The 11,582-nt window shown below is 51.2% G+C and overlaps 1 protein-coding gene across 1 annotated transcript in view; it reads left to right on the forward strand.

Annotated features, from left to right (window-relative positions):
* Window positions 1–5,958: 5,958 nt before the first annotated feature.
* Window positions 5,959–11,582, forward strand: part of CTDSP2 (CTD small phosphatase 2) — a gene marked incomplete at its 5' end in the record, with an annotated part of 6,793 nt that continues 1,169 nt past the window's right edge. The window contains 7 exons of the mRNA XM_015559762.1: window positions 5,959–6,132; window positions 7,607–7,645; window positions 8,081–8,182; window positions 8,700–8,756; window positions 10,946–11,038; window positions 11,160–11,345; window positions 11,539–11,579. Coding sequence (XP_015415248.1) covers window positions 5,959–6,132; window positions 7,607–7,645; window positions 8,081–8,182; window positions 8,700–8,756; window positions 10,946–11,038; window positions 11,160–11,345; window positions 11,539–11,579 — 692 coding nt within the window. The remainder of the gene's footprint in view (window positions 6,133–7,606; window positions 7,646–8,080; window positions 8,183–8,699; window positions 8,757–10,945; window positions 11,039–11,159; window positions 11,346–11,538; window positions 11,580–11,582) is intronic.

Below are 11,582 nucleotides of genomic sequence, written 5' to 3' on the forward strand. Positions count from 1 at the left end.
AGGCAGAGACTGAAACAGCCATCCAGAGGACGTTCGTGTCCCGCTTGGCAGGTTTCTGTCAGCCTCCCAGCCTCCCACAGGGGCTGCTCAGCACCTCCTTACGTGGTGAGACAGGCTCACGGTGGGCAAGGATGGCTTCCAGTCCCCCGTGATGACATCCTGCCCTAGCTGGCTCTGTGGGGCAGGACCCAGTCCTTTGGGTTTTCCTGGGTTGTACCTCAGATCTCTCCCTGCTGCTGTGGGCCATTAGATCACTTCCTGGCATCCAAGAGCCCTCTGGTGTTGGACTGGAGGCTCCTCCATTTCTGGTCCAAGACCTGTTGCTCCTTCTGGGAACCTCACCCCCACCCCAGCATGTTTTTAAAGTATGTGAGAGAGCCCAGGAGGGTGTTTTGGCTGATTCTAAAATTGATAAGAGTATCTTGATCATGTTTTAAAAGTTGTTAGGAATCCCCTACTCCCAAAACTGAGTCCTTCTTGAGGGAAGGTCCTTAAAGTTGAGGCCCTATGTTGAGGTCAGTGACTAGCTTGCCAAAGGGGACAGGGAAAAGACTGGAGACAAGTTAGCCAGGGATCTGTGACCCCCACCCTTACCCCACAGGTGGTACTAAAGACCCAGGACTGAAAGCAGTTATACTTTGTCAGAAAGGAGAGAGAGATGCAGGGAACCCTCCTGCCCCAGGAAGGAGAATTAATGGAGACATGTAGTCCATTCTATTCTTGCTCTCTCTTTGTACACGTGGTTTACCATTACTGAATGCAATCCTTTATTTTTCATAAATAAATCCTCTGGCGGCGGGGCAGTCCATGCCATCAGATTCACAGCTGCTCTTTGAAACTTTTGGAACTGTTGCTAAACTGGGTGAGGCCTTGCCTGCCTTGTTTTCCAAAAAGAACGGTGTCAGCATTTGGGCACTGTGGAAACGGGTACAACCGCCCCATTATTTCCAGGCTTCTCTATGTGTGGGATGTCCAGGCATCTCTCACCCTCCGGCTCCTGCTGACTCACCTGCTGGTCCAGGAGCATTTCCATCCACCTGGCACTTCAGGGCCTGTCCTTAGCCAAGGCACGGATGCCCCTTGCGGAGGACCTGGGAGGAATCCTCTCCATGGGAAGCCCCAGTCAGATGTGTCTTGGCTGCAGGGCCCAGGCAGCTGGCCAAGAAGGGCCGGAAATGCTCCAAATACTCTCCTTCCTCCAATAGCTAAAGGGAGGGAGGCCCCCTCAGAGAGGCCATTTTCTGGTGATAGCCAGACTAAATCCTTTCTGTGGGGGATGGGAGATGGAGGAGAATAAAGTACGTCTAAGGGATGAACCAAGAAAGCATCCTTCTACATGAATGGGCTTGTTAACCTCCAGTAGGCCGAGAGCTTGTCTTCTGCTGAATCCTAGGCGATATGTAAGGCATTCCTTTGCTGGGACACGAAGCTGTATTGTTGGCAACAGTGATAGCTAAACCTGACCTTCAGAAGGAGGTTAAAAATAGTATTGTCCTAGCAAAGCCAGTCTTCATCTGTGCGCATGTACATGCACATGCACAGGCTTCTTAAGAGGCACAGACAAATAAGTGTCCCCATCTGGTGTTTCTTGGAGGCAGTGGTGGTAGACACAGGGGAGAGGGCATCATTTATTTCAAGTGAAACAGCCTCTCACCTGCTTTACTGTCATTTGCAGAATAGCCCCAAGAGTTGCAAGCTGGAAAACAACTTTTGTAGTGGATTTGGGAGAAGGTATAGGGGTTGTTTCGACTTTTTTGAAACCTGCTCATGATCAGAGTTCCTTTGTCACCTTTCATCTACTTTCTTGAGCTTCAACCACATGCCGGGGTGGGAGGGCCCCTGACTTCCTTTCGTTGGCCCCGTCGAGTGAGGCCCTCAGTGTTGTCAGGTAGTGGTCATCTCTCCTTAGATAGTTACTAAAATGAGCACAACGTTTACCTTTAGTTTGCACAGTACATTACAGACAATAAGTGTTGTTTATAATTTCAGTCAGGAGTCAGGTCTTGCTGTTATCCCAACTAATGGATGAGGAAACTAAGGCTTAAAGAGGCTGTGTGCCTGAGTCAGTAACTGGCAGAGCCTGGACCCTAACCCAGGTGGTCCTGATACCTCTCAGGTCCCCCCCTCTCTTTACACCCTGCCTCAGTAGGAGGCCTTGCAGTAGTGAACTAACTGGAGGGGTGGCCTGGCTTCTCTGTTCTTAGTCACTTGCACACTTTCTTCTTAAGCCAGAGCTGCCCCCATTAGCTCTGTGCTGGTTCTCTCCAACATGCAGCCCTAAGCCAGATGTTTGGAGCAGGGAGAGTAGGGCTGGGTATCCACAAAACAGGTAACAGTAGGATGAAGGAGGGAGAACAGCTGGTTATGGGGCTACATGGCACCCACTGGAATCCTGTCCTCCCTCAGGGAAATTGTGCAGTGAAATCCTCACAGGCGTGTAAATCTTGTGTCCTCCTGGTGAGGAGGGGCCAGTGCCCCTCCCCATCATACACGGAGGGTGGGAGGTAGCCTGCACCTGGCTGTCAGGGACACAATGCTGCGTTCTGGCTGACAGGAGTCCTTTGAAAGGCTCTTTGACACAAGTTTCAGATCCCACTCTGGTGTGTGTTCCCACTGAGCAAAGCAGGTCTTGGACCAAAACTCTGGCTCCCGCTCCTTCCCCATCCCATCCCCCGTTGTCTTGATCTCCCGGAGGTAACTGCCAGGGAAAGCAGGTGCAGGGCTGGGGTGTGGGTGAGGCGAACCCTGGAATGGAATTCCTGAGCCTCGTACTGTTTTACCCCTTGCACTTTTCATGGCCTGCCCAAGAGGACAGCAAAGAAGAGGGGCTAGACCGACTCTGCTGGCCCAGCCTAGAGAGGAACACAGCAAGCGTTCTTGGGAGTGCCCCACGACCTCCCAGTTGTGGCAGGAGTAAACACAGGATGACCCTGAGCTGTTGGGGCCCTAGGTTAAGGAGACCTGGGTTTAAATCCTGGCTCTGCTGTCCTGCTCTGTGTAACCTTGAGTGAGTTACTTAACCTCCCTGTGCTTCAGTTTCCCTTCTGGAAAATGGGGGCTAGTGCCCACAGATAGGTTTTAAGTGAGGATTAAATGAGGTAATGATGTCAAGTGTCTTACCGCAGGCCCGCACATCGTCGGTGCTCAGTAAACATGACCGAGGCCCAGAAAGACTAAGGGGTTTGCCTCTGGTGCTCAGCTCCTTCAGAGCCCACCTTCATCTTCTCACACACTGGCACCCTTTCTGCACCGAACTCTGGGCTATTGCGAACTAGCGAAGAGTTCCACAGGCCTAGAGGCCCCGGAGTCATTCACACAGCCAGTGAACGTTATTGAGCACCCACCGCACAGAGAGCTGGAGGCTGCTGAATGAACCGGGTTGAGGCCGTTGCAGGCCCTGTCAGGAGACAGCCATGTTGGGAGAAGGCTGAAGAGGCCCTGAGGGATTCTTAGTGGCAGTGTTTGTAAAGGTAAAGAGGACAGACAACCTGGAGAAGGACTGAAGGAAGTGGGGCCCCAACAGGGAAAAGAGTAGTGAGTCTGGGGTATTGACTTGCTGTTAATGGGTCTGGGGTACCTTCCCAGGCACCACCACTCTATGCCCTGCTCTGAGCACCAGCCCCGAGGTCAAGGCATTTGTGGTCTCTGAGGCCCAGGGTCTGCCCTGGTCACATTGTGTTTTTGAAAGATTCTCATCCCCTGCAGAGCCCAAACCAAGCTGAGTTGGCCCCCAGCCCCACCTGCCAAGAAGTTCCCTAAGACTGAAGCACTCTGCCTGTTGGGCCTCCCCATGGACACCAGTGAGGCCTCTCTGTGGCCCCAGCCAGCTGCCCTTCGCCTCCTAGCCTCAGGATCACTCAGCCTTCACAGTGTCTGTCACTGAGATGTGAGTGCGTTCTTGATGGCTTCTCTTAAGGAAAGGCTCAGTGCTGGGTTAAGCCTCTGACTGTGGTTCTGCGTGAAGAAACCATAAACCAAAGGAAAAGCAAAGGTTCAGCTTCGGTCTTGGAGCTTTGTGTCCGCGTCTGCCTGGATCCCTGGGTTTGGAATTGAATGTGGGTCATACAAGCAGGTGGAGAAGCTGTCTTTCCCCTCTGGTTTCTGCATAGATTACTGTGAATAGGAAAAATCAAAGGAGCCTCCTGCTAAGTGCTGGCTGTGCTCTAACGTTTGTCTCCTTGATACAGAGGCCTTGGGTGGAAGTCCGCAGTGTACTTTCTTCCTAACAAAATCCCCAGTCCCTGGAAATCTTGATTCTTCCACCAGGGTCAAAAGCTTGACGGTAATATCCAGGTTTTTAGGGTGATTGCTGGGGAGGCCTGATCATTTTCTAAAAGCTTTCTAATGGTCATACCAGTTTCAAGGGAGCTGGTCTAACGCAGGGAGAGGAGAGAGAGAGCTTTGGGGGACCCACTGACCGACCAGGGATACCCTCTCTGCACTGCAGGAATCCCTCCACCTTTCTGTTGGGGCAGAGTTAAATCGGTGGCACTGGGGCCGGGCTGACTGCCATGTGACTGACTGACTACCCGTGGTCCTGGGGAGTAGAGTTTGGTTTTCTCCCTTCCTCTCTAGGGACATAGGCAGCCCAATAACTGGGTGTTAAATGGCTCTTCCATCACCTCACCTGCACAGGCCACTCTGGTGGTGCGGAGCGTGCTGTGAGGACCTGGGGGAGTTTCTGAGTAGCCACTGCATTGCTTTCCCCGTCCCTTACAGCAGGGAACACTGGGAAAGTTGTCTTCAGTGCCACATACCCTTTGGCCTTTTTTCCTCCACAAAGACATTGGCCTTTCCAGTGTTTATTTTTCTGCACAATTTACCGTGTGCTTCAAAGTGGAATGGGTTAGGTTTAATCTCAGGCCCATCGCCCACACAGGCCTGGGGAGTAGGAGACCTGTGGCTGAGGACCATTCTGGCCGTGGCTGTGTGGCGCCACCTCCTGGCCACAGCACCCACAGTGTTTTCCTACTCTTGATCAACAGCTGCCAGAACCGTTGGTCTAAAAACCAAAAGGAACTTGGAAAAGATGCTATATTCTGAAGTCATTTCTGGTTCATCCTTTAATGCCCATAGCTTTTTGTATCAACTTGGCCTTTCTGGGGCTGCTTTGCCAAGCCTCCCATTAAAACATCTTTTTGAGGGCATGAGTGGGGGGGTTGGGGATCAATGGGGAGATAAGGATACATATGTAATACCTTAGTAAAAAAATAAAAATGGTAATAAATAAATAAGGAGGGCGGGGAAACACCTTTGTATTTCCAAAGCCTGAATTATCAAGGAAGGACTGAACAGTAACAGTCTGGAAACAGGGACCTCAAACTAGAACCCAGCATTAGATTAACCCCAACCCAAGGGGTTAATCTGCCTCTGGTTTAGGATTAGAGGAGGGGAGTATTATGAAAAGTGGCTGGAGTGTGGGAGGAGACAAGGGTTTGAACAAAGTACATACTAACTTTTTCTTCAGGTCTGCGGCTCTTCTCTAGTCAGCTGTGTCTAGTCTGGGCTCAGTTCTGCTGCCACTGACCCAGCAGCTAGGGAAGCTGACCCTGAACAGAACCACAGCTCCACTAACTTGAAGGGACGGGGTCCTGTTTACTTACCTAGAATGGGTAGTCTTGTGGGAACAGGTGTTGGTCAGGGAGGATTCGTCTTTGTGAATTAATTTTGAGGGTACCTGCCGTGTGCTGCGACAGAGCAGGAGGACACCGTTACTATGCCTGGTGCCATCTTTGAGTGCCCTCCCCAGGAAATGAAGAGCAGATTTTCTGTAGCCTATTTCCCAAACCAGAAAGTGGGGATTCGTGCTGTTTTTGCTCTAGAGAAAAGATGTTGGAATAAACATGTACATTTCACTGCTGACTACATACTGTTACCCTGGTGGAGCTTACAGACTAGAGGGGATACAACACCAGAGTTGGGGGGAGGTACCTGTGGACAGAGATGCTCTGTAGTTAATGCTTCATCATTCCTTCTGCTCTAGGCCTGGTCTCCAAGTCCTCTCCTAAAAAGCCCCGTGGACGTAACATCTTCAAGGCCCTTTTCTGCTGTTTTCGCGCCCAGCATGTTGGCCAGTCAAGCTCGTGCACTGAGCTCTCCGCATACAAGGAGGAAGCCAACACCATTGCTAAGGTAGCTGGGCAGGGTGCTGTGATGCCATGAAGGAGGGAGCTGCTAGTGGAGTCCATGCATCCACAACAAGTGGACAAGCAGCCCTGCCTGAGGTCACGAAGATCTCTGGCTGAAAAGAGGCCCTTCCTCTGATGGACCCATAGTTGGTTCATCATCTTCTTGCTTCCCACCTGTGGCATGGGCCACCCGGATGTCCCTGTCTTTTCTGAGGGCCCCTGCAGTCCACATCCTTCTAGATTCTAGGACCTGTGTGAGGAGATTTACAGATTCCCACATACAGGCGTGGAAACAGACCCAGAGGGTTCATGTAGCCCCTAAAGAATTAACGGTTAATAAATGGTAGTGTCGGGTTCCAACTCAGATTATTCTGCCTGTAGGTCCTGGGTCTGTTGTTTGCTTTTTACTATGCAAAACTACCTTCCAAGTTACTTGACTTTCAGGGAACCAAGGAATTGAAATTCTTCCACATTCTTGATAACCCCTTCAGCATTCTCACCCAAATGTGAGAGACATCTGGGAATGTGTAGGTGTCTTTGATCTTCACAATGACCAGTAAATACGTCTGGCTTTTCAAGGATAGGAACAGCCCTGACCAAAAATCCTTCTGCCCCCAATGCCATTGGTACTTCTTTACGAAACACCAAGGTCTAGCTGTCCTTCCTCTCTCAAAACCAGGCTAATGACATGTACATCAGTGAAAAATCGCTTCATTATCCAGTAGTACAACATGATGTATTACTAAGCGATTGATTTTTACAAAGAGCTCATAATAACATGGAAAAGAACTGAGCTGCAACATTAAGTGAAAAAGCAGAATGCAAAACTATATACCACGGGAGGGGGGGCGGGGGACTGCTAAAACAAACTTGGAAGAAGTGCCAAGTTAAGTTTTTCTAAGCGCTAGGGTTTTTTCTTCGAGGTTTCCATTAAGAACACACTACTTTTTACAACATTCTTATCATTAGCAAAAGGTGGGGAAGCCATTCTGATCTCTCCCACTCCAACTCCCCACCCATCTTGGGACCCATAATGTAGGTTCCCGTTGGCTTGCTTCTGTTTTGTAGAGGCTCAATTGCTCCCCTATGTGTCTCCCCCAAGGAGGGAATAGACAGTACATGTTCTCAAGGAGAAGCTTAGGTTCAAGGACTAAGCAAGAGGCTAAACCACCACAGTGAGGAATTCCAGTTTTGGTTGACTCTTACTCTGTGTCCCTGAATTCCCTATTCCTTGCTTTAACTGAGGCAGTGGCAACTGAGAGCAGGGACTATCTTCTCCACCCTTCATCAGGCCTCATGTGGAAAGGAAGTTCTGGCCTTTCCTGCCCAGACCTTAAGAAAAGTCCATTTTATCATGTCGGTACCTTCCAGGAGGCTGGGGTCTTGGGGAGAGGACCCTCTAGGCCTGAGGCAGAAGCAGTGGGCTAGACGGGTTGGGAATGGGTAGGCTGGCACTGACTGCCTCCTCTTCTCCGCAGTCTGACCTGCTCCAGTGTCTCCAGTACCAGTTTTATCAGGTATGTGAATCTGACCAGTACGTGCTCAGAAGCCCAAGATCCCCTGATCCCAGCTCACCCCATGGGATAATGCCCTCATCTCTCTGTGTCCAGCTGGCCAACTCCCCATCCTGGGAAGCTATTTGTTCCAGATGTTTGCTGAGGGCCCACCATGTGCCATCTGTGGATTTTGGAGGCACGGCTTGGGTCCATCCCACTCCATCCCTGGCCCCCATCTCCAATGCGCAGATCATTTCATAGTGCAGTTGGAGGCTGAGGCCAAGGGGCCCACTTTGTCTCTTCTTTTCCTACTTCTTGGCCTTCAAGAGGCCTCTCTCCCGAGTTGAAGTTGGGGGTCTTTCGTCTCAGTGAGCCCAGCTCTTTCCCAGAGTTCTGCTGAGATGAACAACTGGGCTTTCTTGGTGGCAGAGCTCATGAGCCTGGCTCTGGTTTTAGATCCCAGGGACCTGCCTGCTCCCAGAGGTGACAGAGGAAGATCAAGGAAGGATCTGTGTGGTCATTGACTTGGATGAAACCCTTGTGCATAGCTCTTTTAAGGTAACTCGACACCTGGAGTCCTTCCCACCCCCATCTTAGGCTACCTCGTGCACTGGCTGAGGAGACCTAACGTTGATGATAGAAGAGTGATCAGATGGGGCAAGCTGGCCCTCTCAAATTTTGGGCACACTGGCATCACAAGTATCTGGAGACTACACCCAAGAATGTTGAGTAGGAACCCGTGCTCTCCCTCACCACTGCCAGCAGGCCGCCACTGCCCCCAGTCACATAGCATAGAGCGTTACCAGGGTTGTGTACAGGGCAGGCCTAAAAGAGGGCTTTACTCAGCCTAGGATCTTGCTCCGCTCTGTTTTATTAAAAAGTTTAACTCAAGAAGGCCCTGAAACTCTAAGCTCAGGTAGAATTTTGGGGGAGGGGTAAGTAGGGAAAACCAGACAAGACACTGCATCCTGTGCTGGGGTGAGAACCACTTAGTGGGCTGGCAGGAGGAGCTTCCTAGAGTCTAAGATCTGTTCCCACCCCTCAGTCACTGACCTCATTAACTTCTCCTTTCCAGCCAATCAACAACGCTGACTTCATAGTGCCTGTGGAGATTGAGGGGACCACGCACCAGGTAAGTGGCCTGCTAGGCCACATGCATCCCCAGGGGCTCGGGGTCCTCCATTCTTCTCAGGGCTTGTGTTGCGTCAGTTGATCCCTTTCCTATAACTTTAGCCTCTTTTTTATTGGTACCTTTCACACCTTTTCACACTCAAGGCTTTCTCATCTTAAATTTTTTTTTTAAATTTCAGCCCCTAATCCCCCACTAGCTGTCACCTTTTTTCTCTTTGCAGCCAAGCTGTTTGAAATTAAATATTTTTTAATCATAGAGATGGTTACCATTTATTGATCACGCCGCCCTCCCACTGTGACCAGCACTATTGTATAATTTATCACATTTTCTCTAATCCTGAATAGCTGATTCTCTGCCTGATCCAGGCAAGGAAGCCAGTACTAGCTGTTTTCTCTCCTCCCCATGCCTACCGTCTCCAACTAGCTAGGGAACTTCTTCCTCCCTAGCCAAGCATCTCCTCTAAGAAGCTTTCTCCTACTCCCTTCCCTTTGGGTCCCTAAACTGGTTTCTTCCCCATTAAGTGTTCAGTACACATCTGTCAAAGAGCACTTGAAGCCAAATAAGATTAGGTTCGCCCTCGCTGATGTGGCTCAGCAAATGGAGCGTAGGCCTGTGGACTGAAGAGTCCCGGGTTCAGTTCCTGTCAAGGGCATATGCCCAGGTTGTGGACTCCATCTCCAGTGTGGGGCTTGTAGGGGGCAGCCAGTCAATGATTCTCTTTCATCATTGATGTTCCAATCTCTCCCTCTCTCAAATCAATAAAAATATATTTTCAAAAATAAAATAAAAATAACTAAGATTTGGTTCTGGCCCTGCATACCCTACTCAGCCCAGGGTTGAGGACCATGTGGTATAGATAGTGGAAAACATTTACTGCAAACGCTTGCACAGAAGGCATGGCAGCTGGCCTGAGAGTCAGGGACCGTCAGGAACAATGCCCTGGCAGCCCTGATACTTGCTTGCACAGCTGGTCAAATAGAGTTCCTTGTAGGGGAACGGGGTTTGGGCTTCTGTGGGTTGTCATCGCCATCCTGCGTCCATCAGAGGCTGTCTTCACCAGCACCAACCCCCTCCTAACTGAGGGACTCTGCCAAGCCCTGGACAGTCTGAGGGTGTGGAAATGAACAGAACCCACAGGGAAAAGATGAAGGCATGTTTTCAAGCAGGCAGATAAAGACTGTGCATCCCTAGTTAGGGGGGGGCATGAAGAAGGCAGTTTCAGCAGAGTGGTGAGGGATGCTGGGCTTGATGAAGAGCCAGGAAGAGGGAGGAACTTTTTGAAGGTTGAAGAAATGGCAGATGATGGGGAGCCAGGCTTTGGCTCCCTGGAGTGGAGGACTGCTGCTGCAGAGAAAGGAGGGGGCTGGTGGCCAGGTCAGGCCGCCTCCAGAGGGAGAGTCACAGCAGGTACATACTCACGCGGGGAGTCCCGTAGGTGAGTGGAGCTTTGAAGGAGCGGTTCTAGTAGCACCTGTTGGCCATGTGAGAAGGTAAGAGCCTGGAGGCGGGAAAGCAGTAGCATGCAGACTGATGAGGAACGTGTAGCCAACGGATCTTTCAGGCCAAAATGTACAAGATCATGAAAGGTGGACATGTGTGTTAAGAGTTGTCTAGCAGGAGTGAGTACTAAATGGGTGGGGGCAGTAGAGCAAGAACCTGCTGAGTACCTGGTCTAAGGTCATTGAGGGGAAAAGTCACTTCTCCCTGCTGCATTTCAGAGAAGCTATGTGAGGGCATGAGGTTTCAGGAAGTTATCTGCGACCTTGCCTGATGGTGACCGGACACACTGTCCTGCCAGAGCCAAGGACAGGAAGCTCCCACAGAGGCTGTGGCTGGATTCAAGTAATCCAGGATAGGCTGTTTCCACCTGTGAGGCCTATTCTTGATTACTTGTTTCTGGAGGCAGCTGATGGTTCGCCGCTGGACAGAGTTGGCTCCCAGGACAGGTGCATGCGTTTCTTCCTGAACTGGGTCAAGGCTGGGACCACCGAGCCAACAAGCCTGGTGAGGAGGTGATACTAATACTCGGGCCTGTGGGCCAGAAGGCTTCCAGCCAGGGGGTCCCAGGGGCCGAGGTGTGGGAGTCTGAACCTACTTGCTGCTTTTTGTGGAAGTGGTGACAGTGACCTATCCTGTGACACTTCACCCTCACAGGGATGCCTTCAACAAGCCTCTTTGCTTTTCCTCAGGTGTATGTGCTCAAGAGGCCTTATGTGGATGAGTTCCTGAGACGGATGGGGGAGCTCTTTGAATGTGTTCTTTTCACTGCCAGCCTGGCCAAGGTACCTGGGGCAGGAGGAGAGAAAAGAACTGGGAGCAGGTGTGGCAGCTACAAGGGTGGTCCAGTAGCCCCTTGCTGGTCCCCAGATTGCCACCAAACCCAAGTGTCTTCTCTCCTCCCAGTATGCCGACCCTGTGACGGATCTGCTGGACAGGTGTGGGGTGTTCCGGGCCCGCCTATTCCGTGAGTCCTGTGTGTTCCACCAGGGCTGCTATGTCAAGGACCTCAGCCGCCTGGGAAGGGACCTGAGGAAAACCCTTATTTTGGACAACTCGCCTGCTTCTTACATCTTCCATCCAGAGAATGCAGTGAGTGGCCCAGATGCCCACTGCAGGGGTTGGGGGTGTCCCTGCCCTATGGGAGAGGGAGGGGGTGGGGACCCTGGGACTTGGCCAGAAGAGCACACCATCCCAAGAGGACCCAGCCAGCTCCAAGGGCTCTGGGGCAAGGGAAGGAAGATCTGGCCTTCGGGAGGTTTATGCTGCCTTTTCCCTGCCTCAGGTGCCCGTACAGTCTTGGTTTGATGACATGGCAGACACCGAGCT

This window comes from Myotis davidii, unplaced genomic scaffold (genome assembly GCF_000327345.1).
Source record: "Myotis davidii unplaced genomic scaffold, ASM32734v1 scaffold1134, whole genome shotgun sequence".
In the NCBI taxonomy this organism is placed as follows: Eukaryota; Metazoa; Chordata; class Mammalia; order Chiroptera; family Vespertilionidae; genus Myotis; species Myotis davidii.